This window comes from Ptychodera flava, chromosome 15 (genome assembly GCF_041260155.1).
Source record: "Ptychodera flava strain L36383 chromosome 15, AS_Pfla_20210202, whole genome shotgun sequence".
Lineage (NCBI taxonomy): Eukaryota > Metazoa > Hemichordata > Enteropneusta > Ptychoderidae > Ptychodera > Ptychodera flava.
In genome coordinates, this window is record NC_091942.1 from 31,685,242 (window position 1) to 31,703,271 (window position 18,030).

The following is an 18,030-nucleotide window of genomic DNA, read 5'->3' on the forward strand; positions in this document are numbered from 1 at the left end:
AATGTGCCTCTGGCACCCATATTGGACCATACTGCAACAAAAATTGACACGCATATACATCATAGTACATTGCCCTTAAACCAATTTTGAATGAGACCTGTTTAGGCATGTCAGGGCTTTGAATTTAAAAAATTGAAGCAAAATGGCCGTTTGGCAGACATATGAGGTATAACAATAAATAAACATGTTTATATGTACCTGAATTGGTAATAATTATGGGTGCAGATGGACATACAAACTGACAGAGCCAAATCTATTTTGAGCAGAGTCCCTCCCTGTCTGCATGGACTCATCGAAGAAGTATACAACCAAACACATATTAGCACACATAAACAAGTGCAAAATGTATATATTTTCTGTGCAAATATTAGTGTACTCAAATGCAAACACTAAGGTATCCAAACCAATGAAATTTTTAATTTAGTTAAGTGCAGTTCCTAGCCTAGTTACCGTGGTCACGCATGCAGTGTTGATCACTGCCATATGCAAACATATCACTGGTCAGCCAGACTGCGTGAATGGCAAATTTACTGGTTTCAAAAGCGGGGAAGAAAAGGTTGGTACCATCATGTCTCATACAACAGAATTTGCACACTGCTGTAAAATTTAAGACCACACTAGACAATTAGTTTAAAAATATTGAAGTATTTATTGAGAATCTGATTGATACACATAAAAGTTGTAAACATTAAAAGTAGCTTCTGCATGGCCAGCCATGGAAGTGCTGCAAGATGGGCATGCACATAAAAAACAGAAGAAAATATCATCAAATTATGACTATTTTGCAGAATGGTTTTTCCAAGAATCATGGCCACACAGACTGTCTATAAAATGTAAAGAATGTACGGTAACCCTTATATGATATGCAAATGTCAGAGTTCAGCATTGTGACACTGAGGTCAAAGTTCATAATAATGGATAGGTGTCACTTTCAGTCAACAGGTCATCAAAATATATGGTACTTTCAATTGCTACTGATATACATCTGTTTGGCATGTATTCAGTGGCTGTCTCAGGTGATTTTGGTAGATCAGTCAGGTGACATCCCGAGAGGTCAGGTGACTTCTACAGTTTCAGGTAGTTCATTTTTGCAAACCTTCAAGCAAAATCCTGCAAGCTTTTGCAAAAATTTTGTTGGTGAAATTCTGCTAGTTGTCAGTTGAAGTGATAGTAGTTGATTCCCTCAGTCAAGTTCAGCGACGCCAAGTTTGCCTCAAAGTTTCCTCCCGTCAGATCCTGCAAAAGTGACAAAATCATTCAGGTTCTTGTTTTGAAACAAATGTTACAGTTTTTTGTGGAAGTGTGTCACTTGAATTTCATGAGTAACTTCTGCCTTTTCATTCAAATTTTTCCAAACATGTTTCAAATTACACATTCTGAATATAACACTGTATTTCCTGCTGTACTCGTTGAAGTATCTCTCAATGTTATACATGTCCACATATTTTTTTCAAACTTTGAATTGATATTTATGATGTCAAAAATAATTAAATGCATATCTATGTACTCCTATAACCAGTACTATAAAGTTATACACAAAGTTGATTCCTCTTCGCTATGTCAGGAAAGTTAGTGTGTGCGTCCATTTATGGAAGAAATCTTGCCAGGGCCACCTTTATTGAATGTGGCGCCCTCATGTGGTGAAGACAAGGCTATAGCATTCTTGAAGTGAGGTCATTTCGATAAAACTTTTGACTTTTAGTCTTACCAACTTAACACAGATTATAAATGGTGGCTTTGCATCGGAGAAATGGATGATTGGAACTCTGGGTTTGGGTTGCTCCTGAAAAATAAACAGATACTAAATGTAAAATAATGCAACATATTTATCAGTCGTTATCTATTCTGAAACTGAGATATCAGATTATCTAACTATTGAAAATAAAAGTCAGAAACTGTACAATTAACAGCTGAATCACCTTTGGCAGAAGAAAATATCCATTTTTAAATGCCTGAGATAACCCTTCTATCAGACATCTCAATTTAGAGAAAAATAATTCAGTTTATCACCTTGTTGATATGAGCTGCAATGAGTACATTTATCAATGTGTATTGACCAATATGATATGAGTGGAAGTAAGACTATCAATGAGTTATAGAGATTTTGAATCTGAAGTTGAAGTCAACAAGAAAGATACATGTAAGACATGACTGCTACTGAGAGATAGGATAGGTATCGGAAATGTATATATGTTGATAGGTCGACATGATAAATAAACAGTTTTGATAGAGGACGAATTTAGAACTTGTAAAATCCAGGCTGAAAATATCAATTCACTCCGGCAAAATATCAAAGTAAGTCAAGCATCATGTATTCTTATTTGCTGGTCCTGTACATAGTCTCTATATAAAAACAGGTGTGTAGTATTTAATTGCCACTTGGACCAGTACAATGGACACTTCATTGGTATCTGTGAATAAAGCGTTCGTCTCTGACTGACCTTTAGCAAATGGATTTTCTCACTGTTGGAAACATTTCGACTTACTTTGGATTCTTCATAAATGTACACTCCTTTTGTAATTTTCTTGATGTCAACATCACAAAATGCAACAACCTGACGGCAAATATACAAAATTAAAATGAAATATTACAAATAACCTAAATCTTCTATCAAGAAAAGACACTACACCGGTGTAGGAGATTCTTGTACACATTCCAGTAGATTTATCACAACTAGTTGATGTCAACTTTAACCCTCGTCTTGAAAAGGCAAGGAAGATATTGCAGCCATGGCAGGGACGGGGTCTCACACTGTACGGGAAAGTTGCTGTTATCAAATCTTTAGTCGTACTTCACAATATACATCTCTTTATACCCCTTCCATCACCTGATATTGACTTTTTAAGAAGTATGATTCTTTAGTTTTTAGGTTTCTATGGGATGGTAAGCGAGATTTGGTAAAAAGAAGTGCTTTACACAATACTTATGAGTTTGGTGGTCTTAATCTGACCAACCTACGGGCTTTTAACTTATCATTAAAAGCAGCTTGGGTTATCAGGATCATGCGTAGCAGTAGTTTATTTTGTAGTAAATGGTATAATTTTATACTTTCTAAGATTGGTGGACCTCTTATTTATTATGCCAATCTTAAAAGTTGTGACTTTCGTATTTTGGACCCTATTAATTCCGTTTTTCTAAAAGAAATTATTTCAGCATGGCTGCAATACAATTACAACACAGTTGATTGTAAGGATGATATTTGTCAAGAACTAATTTGTAATAATTCTGACATACGCATTCATGGGATGCCAATTCCGTGGAATATTTTTTTCTGATAATGGCGTTGTATTTATTTATGATCTTCTTGATATTTATTGTAAGTTTTATACATTTGATCAATTTGTTGAAAAATATGGTAGTATTTGTACTTATTTAGAATATAATCAACTTTTATCTGCTATACCATCTGCCTGGAGGAAGATGATCACAAGATCAAATTCATCAAAGTTATTAGTTTGTAAACCAAACCTTCGAAATGATAAATGGTTGTCAGGTGAAAAGATTAATAGAGATATGTACATTTATTTTATGAATTTAGAAACACCTATTGGTATTCCTTCTAACATCTTAATGTACTGACATAATATTCTGGATATTGTTATTCCACTTGACAAGTTTTTTTGCTTCCTTTCAAAATAACTATTGACACTAAATTAAAGAATTTTCAATACAAACTTATTAGGAAGATTTTACCAACAAATCGCTTATTACACATTTGGGGATCGATTGAATCGCCAATGTGTTCATTTTGTAAACAAGTAGAAGAAGATTATTATCATCTATTTGGGATTGTGTACACACAGCTAAATTTTGGAACTCTGTAAAAAAGTGGATTTACGACGTTACACAGACAAAATTATTGTTGAATGCTATTAATTGTATCCTTGTGACATAGATCCTATGGCTAGCTCTATTATTAACTTGTTTTTCTTATGGGACGATTTTATATATTCAAATGTAGATACACAAACTCTGTTCCAAGTCTTGTTAATTTTAAACATTATGCAAGGTCAGTGTGCAATACAGAAAAATGTATAGCATTGTCAAATGACGCACTGGAAAAACACATACAAAAGTGGGGGACTTTTTGTACACATTTTGCTTCATAGATTTGTTTTTTGTAAATGTTTGTTTTTGTTCTGTCTGCCTTTGTTTGCTTTGTTGTCTTTCTTTCTGATTAAATGTGAAATATAAAAAAAAAACAAACTAGTAACTGCCCTGATAATTACGATATATCATGGCAGTTATTTCCCCTCTCTGTTTACACTACCGCTGACAGCACTTCAAACAGTCACACAAATCAATGTAAACAATCTCAGTGAAGTCAGATTCTGAGTGGATTTTTTTCAAGAATATGAAAAATCTTTTGACTTTAATTTTTAACAATCTCTGAGAAAGAGAACCAGTATTCCTTTCATTACAGGATAATTTCTACAAAGTTAATGCTGAATGACAAGAAATTATTTGAAATATTTGAGACGTAAATGTAAACTTCTCTTAGCTAGTCACATTATTGCAAGGTACAGAAGAATCCTTGGACAACAAAATAAAATGAGCTTGATTACATCACAGAGAAACTTCATCGATGCTTAACTCTCTGACACAACAAACAATGGTACACTAGGTGTCCCTCTTTTAATGACATACCTTTTTCTGATTTTCTTCATTCAAAGCCCTGTAGAACTTCCTGCCTTCCTTCCCAGCATTCCATATTGTGAAGGTCTGCCATTTGCTGAGAACCCTTTCCTGGATTGCCTCCACACGGATATTCCAGATGGTTTCACTGGAAAGAAAATGCAGTGTGCTTCCTGATTTTTGTTGTCACTGAAACAGGATACTGTACAATACTGGCGTAATGTTCAGTTGTATCACAATTCACAAAATCTTAAGGGGTATGTGTTGTTATTTACATAAAAGCATAAGGCACCCTAGGTCAGGTAAATTAATGCAAGGATGATGATGGAGCCTGGTATTCTGCAGATTCACATGATGGTCACATTTTGTATTTCCTTACAGCGTTTTAGCCGATGTAAAGTTTCTTTTGGATCATGAATTTGAAAATGTCATCTCTTTCAATCAAGAACATACAAAACAAATGATGGCGTGGCAATTTGAAATGAAAATCCAATTAATCACAGAGATTAATTGATGAATGTTTGACATTTGTACAATCATTTTGAGCACCTCAATGTTTCCTCTTCTAATTCACTTTCCCTTTCAACATTGTAGTTTGGCAGAACCCTCATTTTTCACATACACACACTCAGGTAAATGGGATGAAAGTATTAAAGGTACCTGAAAATTAAAGGAATTCTCCAAACAGAAGCTAAAGTTGACACAATGGAAGTACTCATACAACAATGACTGTTACCAATTTAGCCATATCTCTGCAATATGACAGTTTGTAGAAATGTTGTTAAAGTCTTTCTTTTCTGACCTGTGAACAGAATGAGTAGCAGCATCTGGGTGATATCGATACATCAGTAAACACTGATCCACTCTGTAAACACTGCCGCCATGTTTCAGATGATCCAGAAAAAACAGCAGGTCTTCTGGCACTCCCTGGATGTGACAAAAAATCATATATACCTTCCATATTATGACAACAGGAATTGATTTAATATTAGAAAAAAAGAGTCCAAATTGCATGTATTGTATCATCTTTGATTTCAGCTGGTTGGTTGAAAATACACCTTTGAATAATAAGCATGTTACATGTAAAAAGTTTAATTTGTTGTTTTTTGTAGATAAAGAAACATATTGGGCCCTGTTTGTTGCCTTTGTTGGGTTAGAGAATTGCGAAAAAGCTAAAGATATAGTTTATATGAAAAGGTATTGATTTAAAGCACACCTTTGTCAATTCCATGAAATCCAAATATGTAGCTTATCTCATTGGCATTTAGAACACAAGATACACTTTTTGTTGTATTTCAGGTGTGATCTTCACATTGCAATATACAAACGCATCTCATTTAGATACTTATATCAACATTCATACCAATAATGCTTGATAGAATAAACAATCCATTTTCCACTGACCTTACCCCCTTCATTGAAACCACCGATTCTGTCAAAGACTTCACGGGAACAGAACCAAGTTGGCATGATGACTGTCGGTCCATGAGATGTATAGATCTGATAGTAAAAGGACAGAATTTAATTTATATTGTTTGGATGTAACGAGGAAATAACTATTAAAATTAGCGAAACCCTCAATACTTTTGATAGAAAACAATTGTTTTGGTGTAAGATACACCATGGTCACCTTCAGACAATCAAAGAACACGATAAATATAGAAACTTGTCTTCAAAATGAGCTACATATGAAACCACTTACTGTTAATTAACATAATCACATTATACGTATCAAGCATAGACTGCAGATATCAGACTTAATATCAAACTTAATATCCCTAAAAAGCAAACAATTTTGCATTTTGAAGCAAATCTGGAAACAAATTAATCCACTGCACTGCAGTTTCAGAAGAAACTTAGGAAAACAATTTTGGTTTAGGAATATGTTCAATCAATGAATACGTAGACAATGTTGTGACAAGGGTCAGGTTTTCACTGGAATCCAAATTCACTCTTTTGATAATTTCTATCTTATGTTTCTCAGGTTTGGGAATTGAACACAATAGATAGCAAAACAGTTTTGTTATTTTTACAGAGTGAGTTGGCCACTATTGAAAGGTTTTCTCCTTGTTTTCTGAGAACAACATGTGTCAACATGTTGTAATAATAATAATAATAATAATAAAGTACATTTGTAGTGCGCCTAATCTCTAACAGAGCTCTAGGCGCAATAGTGACAATACAATATAACAGAGGAAATGTTGAACCACCGGGACTGGAGACTACGTAAACGAAAAGGTTAAACTACTGTTTAAAGAGAAAAGTCTTGAGGGAACGGCGGAAGGAAAGGGTAGAGTTGGAGTGGCGAAGGTCAGAAGGAAGTTTGTTCCATAATGCAGGGCCAATGTAAGAGAAAGATCTCTCGCCAAAAGTCTTTGTGGAAACTCTTGGAATACTGAGAAGTCGAGAATCTGAGGAAGAGCGGAGTTGTCTTTTTGGAGTGTATTGATGTAGAAGTTCAGAGAGATATTGCGGTCCTGTGCCCGCAAGTGAATTGAAGCAAGTAGATACAACTTTGTAGTGGATACGAGAACTAATAGGCAGCCAGTGTAATTTTTGCAAAAGGGGTTGAACATGATCATACTTTTTAGCATTACAGACGAGACGAGCGGCAGCATTTTGCACTCTTTGCAACTTGTCTATAAGCTGTTTAGGGCAACCAGAAAGAAGACAATTGCAATAATCTAAACGAGACAGAACAAGTGCAGAGACCAACGTTTGAGTAGCCTGTACGGAGAGAAAGTGACGAATAGAGCTAATTTGTCTAATTTGAATGTATGCAGCTTTGCAAATATTCTGCACATGTTCACACATATTCATGTTAGAGTCGAGTGTGACTCCTAAGTTTTTGACACTGGAGGTGAACATTATATCAAAATCGCCAAGAATTATGGATGAAGGAAGAGATGATTTGGCAGCTTGTCTGGGTGAAGATATAAGTATTGCCTCTGTTTTACTGTCATTCAACTGGAGTTTATTCGATGTCATCCACTGCTTGATGGCAGTGATACAACTTTGCACAGATTCAACAGTTGATTTTATTTGATCGATTGTGGTTTCCTTGTATAATTGATTGTCATCGGCAAAGGCGTGGTGATTTAATGAGTATTTTCTGACGAGGCTAAAAAGAGGGTCAGTGTACAACACAAATAGGACAGGTCCAAGAACTGAGCCTTGCGGGACACCAAAAGAGATAGATGATGTTGTTGATCGTATGCCATTGATAGTTACAGTTTGAGTTCTGCCTGAGAGGTAAGATTGAAACCAGGATAGAGCAGTTCCGGAGATGCCAAAAGTATGTTCAAGACGGTGGAGGAGGATGCCATGATCGACAGTATCGAATGCAGCAGATAGATCTAAGAGAGTGAGAATGGTAATTTTGCCAGAATCCAAGGAGGTCAGAATGTCATTGACTATTTTCAATAGAGCAGTTTCAGTACTGTGGTGTGGTTTGTATGCAGACTGATTCATTCAAATCCAAATTTCAATCAGAACACATTAAGGATTGGTTGATGATTAAACCATGAATGTTTCAACATATTTTTGAGAAACCTAGGTATTGTTGATATTTTGCATTAAAAAAAATAAAATTAATTTTTGTAATTTTTAAAAGTGACTACGGTAAAGTAGATTTCATATCTCAGTGAATTGATGAAAATATAATCTATTTAATAATAAATGATGGCTTTCACAATACCAACTAACAAATTAAAAAGGCATTATATAACAACAAGCTGAGTTTTGTTCAAATGCTATGATATTAACAACCTTGCTATCAATAACGATATAAATTGAGCTTTATGACTATTGGGAACTGGATTTCAATTCTGAACGGTTATCATTGTTTACTTCATCATAGCATCATAATTTTTTGCTAAAAATCTTCACTTGGAGGGGCAGATTGCTCACTGGCTTTATCTCTGTACAAATCAATTGGACACAACTTTCAATGGAAAGCAAAGCACCAAGAGCATGTATAGTCAACTTGATGTATATAAGAATGAATGTGAGAAGTCACTTACAGACACTTCAATGAGTAAGCATGAGGTGATTAGCATGTACAATTTTGACAGTATGACGAAAATATATCATGGCCATTATTTCACAATATTAAACTGAAAAGTGTTTGTAAATATACTGAGAGCAACTGTTTACGATTTGAATACATTGTCTGCATTTACCTGTGTCAGTAGTTGCTGACTTGATATCGTATTGCACCATTTTGTGTATCTCAAAGTAGAATCTGCTGGGCTTCGGTTGAAACAACACCCAACAATCTGAAATGAGAGCAACACATTCATTTTAAAACTTTACAGGACTTCTCAACCATAATAAAAGTACTCATGGCTGTAGATGGTACAGGGCTGGTGAGTTTCCCCCTCACAGAAACCTGAGTTTCATACATCAAGCCATAGTGTCCTTTCATAATGATGGGTTGCAGATCACCATCACTTCTGAGCATACTGTTCCAATCATTCCTCATCCCTCAAAAGTGAAAGATTTATTAAAATTTTGCTTCAATTTTCCTCAATGAACCTTTCGACCATTCTCTTACCAAATCAAGAATAAAAATCAGGTGTCACAGTGCAAAGTTTGGAACAAGAGAATCAAAATACCTAACATTTTAGTACCGATAGTTTAAAATTCAAAATGGCCGCCATCCCTCTGTTAACTCTATGGGGAAAAATAAAATTTTCAATTTTCAAAATATCAAGATGGTGAAAGTTGTTCTTACTCCAAGTACTTTGATATGAGCCCCCACAAGTGCTGGATTAGAAAAATATTGAAAAATTTCAGAATCTGAATATCTATCCTGAAATCTGGAAAGACTACAGCAATGATACTTACTTGAATAATAATCTTTACGGCCCTGATACGGCTTTTGCAGCCCGAGGTCATACGGCGGAAGGGCCCGAGCGTGCAAGGGCCCGTACGCCGTACGACCAAGGGCCGCAAAAGCCGTATCAGGGCCGTAAAGGTTTTATCATATACCTTATGGAATGATAAATATGTAGTTTACATAATATTCAACATTGTTTAGGTGATAAAAATGCGTGCGATATCAAAAATTCATTGCAATTTGATAACTGATAATCCGCTTCCCGTCGCGGATTGACATACATAATGACGTCATTTGTTTACCTGCAGAATTCCAGAACGCGCAAAGCAATATGCGTAATATTACGTGACCAACAGAAATCAAGGCTGAAATCGAGGTGTAAGAAGGATAAAAGCGTGATGTCAGTTTCTTGTAATTTATACTGAACAGGCACGGACTTAGTATACACAGGATTTCTCTAGAATTTAGAAATAAAAGCCGATGTCACCGGCGCGGCTCCACTGTCGCCACGCGCAACTACGATCTGAGCGAGAAGACGTTTTCCAAATCTCGCGCTGGCTTTGTGTACGAATGGAACGTTTGCGGATAGCAACGCGCGTAGTAACCAGAATCGAGATAGTTTCAGAAATGCACGCGATTGCCCATATTTGGGCACCGGGCCAGGGCGTGATACGTAAAAAAAATGCACGGATCTGAGGGCGCCTTCCCCCATAGCTTTACACAGGCACGTGAATGTAGGTATATGATAATGCCAATTTCAAAATGGTGTCAACATCAGAATAGAATTTGGGATTCAAAGTACACCATGGAATAAGAACAGTTTTCATACAATTTCATAACTTAAATTTCATTACAAATTACTGATAAAATCCAGTGATACAATCTATTTTCTGTACCATACAACAAAATCCCAATTTAGGTGACATTTTTATTGCCATATGGTGACCTTACATATCACAACAATTATTGTATTCGCTTCAAAGAATGCTATTTCTGACAGTGTCAAAAAACTGACTCGGATTGCTGTGTTAACTTGAATACAACAATGTGGATGAAGTCTGTTACTGAAAATTAGATTCTGGTAAAATGTTAATTTACGTAAACTAATAATTGAGTTCTATTGTTACACCTTTCTGACTAGCACTGCAACCCTTCATCACTGTTACTGATAAAACATCACTGACGTAACACAGAGAAATGCAAACAAAAGTGATCTGTAATTGTTGTTTTATTAATTATTATTAGAAGTAGTATAGTATCAGCAATAGTGTAATTATATTATTTGTTTGAAAATTAAACATGTTTATCAGTGCATGATTTAGTAAATCAACACACGTAAAAACATGGAACAGACAGTATTTTAAATGAATGCCAAGATAGATGTGGTTTTGACATAAATTCAAAAAAGGCAATTCCAATGTAATAAAATACCGGATTAAATTTTGATAGCAGTATCATGAAAACAGATGGAACATGACTAAAAATTCACTTGGTTACATATTATTTGCCATGGCAACAAGCTATCAGGGAATGCTGTCGCTACAAATAGTATATTAGTTATATGAAATGGATAGCTGTAAAAGTTTTGAAAATGACACAACGTTCCAAAAATATTGTCATGCATACAGCAGGGAGATGACATCACCCAGAGCTTACAAAATATTTTGAATTGAAAAATTGAAAATATACAAGTAATTCACATGAAAAGCTCTCTTTAAACGTTGAGAGTGATAAAATTAATCATATCTGTTCTGAATGTTCTAATCTTTAAAACTTACGCAATTTGGATGAACCTTGGCTGCGTCATATTGCAGTTTTACCCTGTCTTGTCCCATCACATCATCCTAAACACAGGAGCATAAAACACACACAAAATGAAATTGTTAATTCCTGAAGAATATGTGAAAGAAAAATCTTTCTAATATATCATTTTCATTTTGATATCATGAAATTAGATTATCTTTTACAGAAATAAAAAATTCCCTTTTTCATGCCATCATGTAAAAGATTTGTATCAAAATAAATCATGAAGACTACCATTTGATCTGCAATACATGTTTTTTTGAAAACATTTAATTATCTTGACCCACACAGAGTTTTACACTAGTGTTCCTCATTTGAACAAATTTGAAATTCTTTTTTTATATACTCACTGCATCCTGAAAGCAAAGGTATTTCCCACAGCTCTGAGCAATGGCCCGATTCTTTGCAAAACCCACTGAAATTAATGGAAAGAAATCAGTCATTACAAGCCATTTGTACAGAAAACATTTAGAAGGACTGTTCTCTGAAAACTTGTTCATTTCAATTCAGAGTTCATGATATGGAGAACTTTGTCTAATTAAATAAGAATTAACATAAACAAATAATAAATTGATAAATAAAAAAAAAAACATTGTGGTACCATTTTGTCTATTCTGTTATGAAAATACAATTCTTACACCAGCATTGTCCGATTATGGAAGTGACCAATGCAAGAGTAAAGCCTTTCTCTTGAAGGGCTCCCCCTAGTGACCATCATAATAAAACAAAAGATTCCTGCTGATGTTGAAAGTAAAATGATCGCAAATACCTCCATTGGGTTTTGACTCGCTATGACCTCCAAGCACCACTGCTATTCCTGCTTCTTCAAATTTTGTTTTCCATCTTTCCAAAATGCTTGGAGAATCATCCTGGATGATGTTAAGGAAAGCAGTAAATACAAAATTCCATCAATATGTTGAAATTTCATAGACACTGTACACTGTCATCACATCTTGTCAACAAATAAGTTTATACTGATTTCAACATGTTTTATTTTCAGACGCAAAGTTTTCTCTAGTACATCAGCAAACATAAGTACACATGGATCAAAGAGTAAGCAGTCTTATGATTCATCACTTCAAACCAGCACAAACGTTGCATAAAGTCAACAGGAAATATCTTCACACCTTGTCATCTTTGTTTCACTTCAAATGACTTGTTCACATTTTATATTCGTAAAGAGAACATTACTTTTTTACACAGGGAACTTCTAAGCTTTCACTTACAGAACTTGCATCATCGAAAACAGACAACTCTAATTTTCCACTGAAGCTCTGTCCTTGATTCAAAATGGATTCCAGACATTCTTCCAACCATTTATCAGCATTGTACACTGGCAGAATTATGGACTGCAAAGAAAGCGTTACAAATTTGACACTTATGAACACAATCTAGATAAATTGCTTCAAGTATCCCTATATTATCTAGATAAGTATATTGATATTGAAAAATGAGAGAATGAGGACACATTCCATTGAATAAAAGAAAATTATAATCATACAGATCTTACAGGTTTGAGCGGCACAACAATAGACAAAGATTCAGATTATGGTTCAAATCAATACACAAACTCAAAATTAATTATGAGTTTTGCATTTATTGTATATTTTTGTATTTTTATTCAATGCATGAATATCCATGTGTTGATGCATTTACTTATAATAAAATTCAAATCCAACAATTACAAGATGTCCATGTTTCCTCATAATCTCTGCTTATAGCTGCAAACTTGTAGCTCTACGGAGGTGGTCGGTGATTTTTGGTTTTTGCGACCTCATTCACCGGTAGTTCTTCAATGCCAAAGGTTCTATAGACTAGAGACTGGAAAATAAGCATGACATCAGTGTAGCGCACTCAAGGTACCAAATATATTTGTCCTACTGCTACACTGTGTATCATTGCACTTATCTATCAAAAAGAACACTTCAGAATCATCTACACTGCATGTGTCTGCTTTGCGTTGAACATGTCCGGTATTTTCATGTATTGTATAAATGGGTATGCTACACTGATGTTGCGCTTAAATAGAGCCTTTGGAATATTGGCGCTACTGATGAGTGAGGTAGCAAAAACCAAAAATCACCGACCGCTTCACTGTAGAGCTACAAGTTTGCAGCAATCTCTGCTTGAAGATTTAAAAAGGATTGGCAAGGGCAAGTAACTCTTTGATGATATTTTTCCCTTAGTTTCTTGTTCCACCCCCTTCCCACCCCTTGCCCCCTGTATGTTGAGATCATGGAGGTAGTAGAGACTACCTCCATGTTGAGATACACAGTATTCGGGACATTTTTCAGCTTGTCAACTCAGCCTGTACATGTGTAGACTGCATTGTTATTGTTGACAAGTGAATTCTGATCCCGACAAAAATTTAAATGTAAACAATAACAATGCATTTTACACATATAGACGCTATGACACAGTGTCAACAGTGCGTATAATCTTGATGCACGGTCGCTTGTGAATCGATACATGACGGCTGCTATGTGAAATGCACTACTTTTCTAATATATACCACATTGCGACTGTCGTGGGTATCGGATTCACAAGTGACTGTGTCCTGAGCCTGAGGTTCATGGGGTCCTATTAATTACTGCCCGTCACTGCCCGTCATTGCCCGTCACTGCCCGTCATCATGGGGTCCTACTAATTACTGCCCGTCACTGCCCGTCATTGCCCGGATGCGCTATTTTGCGGGTTGCGGGCTGCGGGCTGCGGGTTGCGGGCTGCGGGCTGCGGGTTGCGGGCATGAAAAAATGTGTGATTTTTGGTATCATTTTCGCTAGTAGTTAGAATAAATGCTAAAATAGTATCTAGATGTATTTGTTTATGGAATAAAAGCCGTGAACTTCTTGAATAATGCCGTTATTTTAGCTTACATCTGGTAAAGCGCCGCCAACGTCAGAATAGTCCATTTCCCATCCAACATTCGCCGTTGCACAGCGCACTGCCGATCGAAGCTTTCGAAATGATATAACTGAACACGGATGAGTAATAATATGAACACAAGACAGATTTCACAACAACTCGCTATATTAACTTTTTATGTTATGATTAGGACGGATAGTTTAAAAGTAAGTTTCGGATCGTTGACAGCACAGATGAACTGGGAGATGAACTTCGGTTCGTTGAAACTCGACACGCCTAATAGTTTGTTACTTTTTCATAGAATGCCATGCCCTTCTCACACTTCAGATCAGTTCAACCGCCGATAAAAGCACAATTTTCAAAATCGTTTTCAATGCTGTTTAAAATTATTTTATTGTGGTGAACACGATAATAGTCCTAGGAAACTTTTCATAGTCACGCTGGATCAAATGCATGGAGCGAATATCATACTGCAGGTGCAAGTCATAGAATACAATACGGTCATGATATTAGGAGATACCCAATTATTGAGAGCTGCAGAACACAAACTCATCCAAAAATATTCCTATTACATCGATTCCTGGAAATAAGTCAACGCACCGGCGTGTTTTTCCCGCTGAAATTCTCGCGTAAAATGTTAGCGGAATGTCGTTCTCTGCGGTCGCGACCTCGGTTGAACCGAAACGGCAGAGTAAACTAAGTCCTTTGTTGTACGTCTTTTTCTTTTTAAAGATTTCATGAAAAATACACGGCATTTAAATACACATCACTTCTACGCTTTTGAAGTCAAATCTTTCTATTCCTTACACATTGCATTTAAGTAGGCATTGTTTAATTTTCTGTATGTGTTGCCCTAGAACCGAATTGTGAATGGATGCATTACAAAGAATTTACTTCCTATGGCCTGATACTAGAAATGTAACAATTTTCATTCCGTGATAAGTGGCGACATTTCCGAGGCGCGAATTTTTTTTGTCAGTTTGGTATTATTTCTCTCTCACATCCATGGCAAGAAAGAAAAGTGATTTCAGATCCCAAATTATTTGTAATGGCCAGGCAGCTCGGAATAAATAAATTGGTCCTCGGAATCGCCGCTTTTAGTTTAGCAGATTTTGATTTTTTTCAGAAACATGACGTATTTTCACCCACTTGGTTTGGTCTGTTATAGCATATTTAGTCCAAAAATCAAGTTTACAGCATTTATGTTTTCAACAGCCTTCAAATGTACAGTATTATGTTAAAATACACCATATAGGCCTAGTTGTGTTTCATTAATTTTAACCATCTTGACCTGATGGTGAAATATGGACTCGGCAGGAAAAGGGATACTGTACGATAGACCTGATCATGATCATTGATAATAGACACCTTCTAAAGGTTTTATTTCTTATATACTAAATGCCATATTACATGTATTAGAAATCTAGCCATAATTCTAAAAACCCGCAGCCCGCAGCCCGCAACCCGCAACCCGCAGCCCGCACTTTAGCAGATACCGTCATTGCCCGTCACTGCCCGTCAGAAAATTAGCCTTCCAATTACTGTAATAAGTCGATATTTCAATACCAAAGACCACTACTCTTTGTAAAAACGAACGAAATAATATTCCAAGATCCGAAAAATGTTGATTTTCGAACGAGTAGCAACGCTAATCGTGTGATCGCACATGCATCACCATTGGCCATACATACTGCCCGTCGACGTCCGACCACTGCCCGTCACTGCCGTCGGGAAATTTACCTTTCAACGACTGTAATCAGTGGATATCTCATATCAAAAACATTACTTACTATACAACCAAACAAAATTGTCGTCCCAGACCCCAACAACGTTGATTTGCGAACGAGTGGCAACGCTGATCGTAATCGATGTCCGAACACTGCCTATCATCACTGCCCGTCGAGGTTCATGCAGTGTTAGTACTCACCACATCAGGAGCTGGTTCATCAAATCCCATTTCTTCTCTTGGACGTTATCATAACACAACTTGTACTTTAGAGAATCTGAAAAGCAAAAGTAGTGTCGACGTAAGCCAAGAAAGTAATACTGAAGAAATGCCGTGTAGGAGTAGACTTGCATGGCTTGTGTTTGTCCGCCATTGTGAACATAGCGGCCTCATCGTTCAAATATGGTAACTACTTTTGTTTTTATTTTTGTTTTTTAATTGGTCGGTGACATTTCTGTAGTCACCCTCGTTTTTCTAAGGTTCTATTTTTAAACATTAAAAGAAATCATATTATAGTAATGATGCGAATAATAGTAGGTTAAATTTTAACGAAAGTTTCGTATTTTGGGAAACAACAAAAAATGATGTTCGTTTTGATGGTCCATGCTTCCATGCCATGGCCATGGCAACCATCTAGCAATTGAAAGTACCAAGTTTTGTCAAATGCCTTGGAAAATGGCTTAAAATGTTACAAAAATTCACAATATGGGTTTGATGGGTTGCAACAAACAGAGCCGATCTTTATGCATATATAACATATTTCCATGGCAACCATTCGGAGGCTGGACATATCAATTTTTCCAAAACGTTAAAACTGCACTGAAAAAAAGCTTTGATTGCTGCAAAAATTTTACAAAAGTATTTAGGTTAAAAAATGAAAACACTTATGTACATATTCCTATCCCACTTATACTACTACTACTACTACTAATACTACTACTTCTACTACTACTAATAATAATAATAATAATAATTTTGATGTAGTCCGAGTCGCAAAATGTTGCTTTGAGATATTTTCCTCATGAAAACACTTGTACCATGAAAAGTAACCTCCAGATCCTGTGTATTTGTTTTTTAACTTTTTCGCACTGACAAAAGTATGAGCGTTTCTAGGAAGAATCATATATATGTATGACAGTTATTATAATTCAGAAGTGATAAATTTGCAGGAATGCTATTTAGAAATCTTGTACCATCATTGACACTCTGGCACAACATAATGTTGTTTCAATTTATGAAAGAATATCTAGCCATCTAATAATTAACAGGCTCCACGGTTACTAATATGTTTAATCGGGCAACTTTATATATGGAAATTGTCGTGAACTTTTAAAATGATCTTCACATACAACACGATAACCTCTTTGATGGCTCTTCAGTTTGACGCTTATTTGGTGAACAGCGCCGCCACAGGCAAACATTGTCACTGACCATGAACCAAGATCTCGTCCTATTCGAGCACGCAGTTTGGCATGTCGCAAGACAAAACCACGCAATACTTTATACACGGGTTTCCTTTTAACTTACGAAATTCGAAACATCACTTCAGCGTCAAATAATAATTACGAAAAAATTAATTACTTTTAAAACACAAAAATATGTCTCCTGAAACTCAATTTCCGTGAAAGAAGAAACATTCATGCAACGAAGGAGAGAGTACATCTTCTCTCTTGCGTAAATCACAATGTAATGGCCAGAATGTATGAGTCATGACTGATGACATAGACTAATAGAAATATGGATATCCCATCCATGTCCAAAGAATGTTGATATGCCCCGTATCATGTCCTATTTTGTTTAGTTATTGCTGCCCCGTGCAAACTCATCGTCATGCATCGCCATGTGAGCTTTAGCGCATATGAAACAAAACAATCATATAGGACGCATCAGTGACAAAAATTTGAAACCATGTGTCATGAAAGTTTGTTAAGTCACAAGCCGTGTCGAATTGCATCAATATTAATGCTTTTTATCAGCTCTATAAAAATATTATTGCGGTGACAATATTGTTATAAAAAATGTCGTAAACACATTTGGATGTTATCATAGGCATTCCAACACATTACTTTGAAATGAACACTCTCCAAGTAAACCCAATGGTATGTGAGAAGACAGCGAGAGCATAAACGTATTTGGGATTTATCAAATGTCTTTGGGATA

The 18,030-nt window shown here is 35.8% G+C and overlaps 2 protein-coding genes across 2 annotated transcripts in view; one reads left to right on the forward strand and one right to left on the reverse strand.

Annotated features, from left to right (window-relative positions):
- LOC139151902 (probable endonuclease 4) overlaps positions 1-18,030 on the forward strand; it is a 577,101-nt gene that overhangs the window by 159,131 nt on the left and 399,940 nt on the right. The gene's annotated exons all lie outside the window — the stretch shown is intronic.
- Positions 626-16,258, reverse strand: LOC139151882 (queuosine-tRNA galactosyltransferase-like). The gene is made up of 12 exons (XM_070724913.1): positions 16,072-16,258; positions 12,506-12,628; positions 12,049-12,148; positions 11,630-11,694; positions 11,255-11,320; positions 8,818-8,913; positions 6,041-6,136; positions 5,439-5,563; positions 4,649-4,784; positions 2,487-2,555; positions 1,709-1,783; positions 626-1,236 (listed from the first exon to the last, which is right to left on the reverse strand). The coding sequence occupies exons 1-12, from the start codon at positions 16,099-16,101 to the stop codon at positions 1,156-1,158; spliced, it is 1,062 nt and encodes a 353-aa protein (XP_070581014.1). The 5' UTR covers positions 16,102-16,258; the 3' UTR covers positions 626-1,155.

Excerpts from the sequence above, each read along its gene's own strand:
- LOC139151882 (XM_070724913.1), bottom strand. The coding sequence starts at position 16,101 with ATGGGATTTGATGAACCAGCTCCTGATGTG. Across the intron at positions 6,137-8,817 it reads GTCAGCAACTACTGACACAG|ATCTATACATCTCATGGACC; the intron begins GTAAATGCAGAC and ends TTTTACTATCAG. Across the intron at positions 1,237-1,708 it reads TTATAATCTGTGTTAAGTTG|GATCTGACGGGAGGAAACTT; the intron begins GTAAGACTAAAA and ends TCACTTTTGCAG.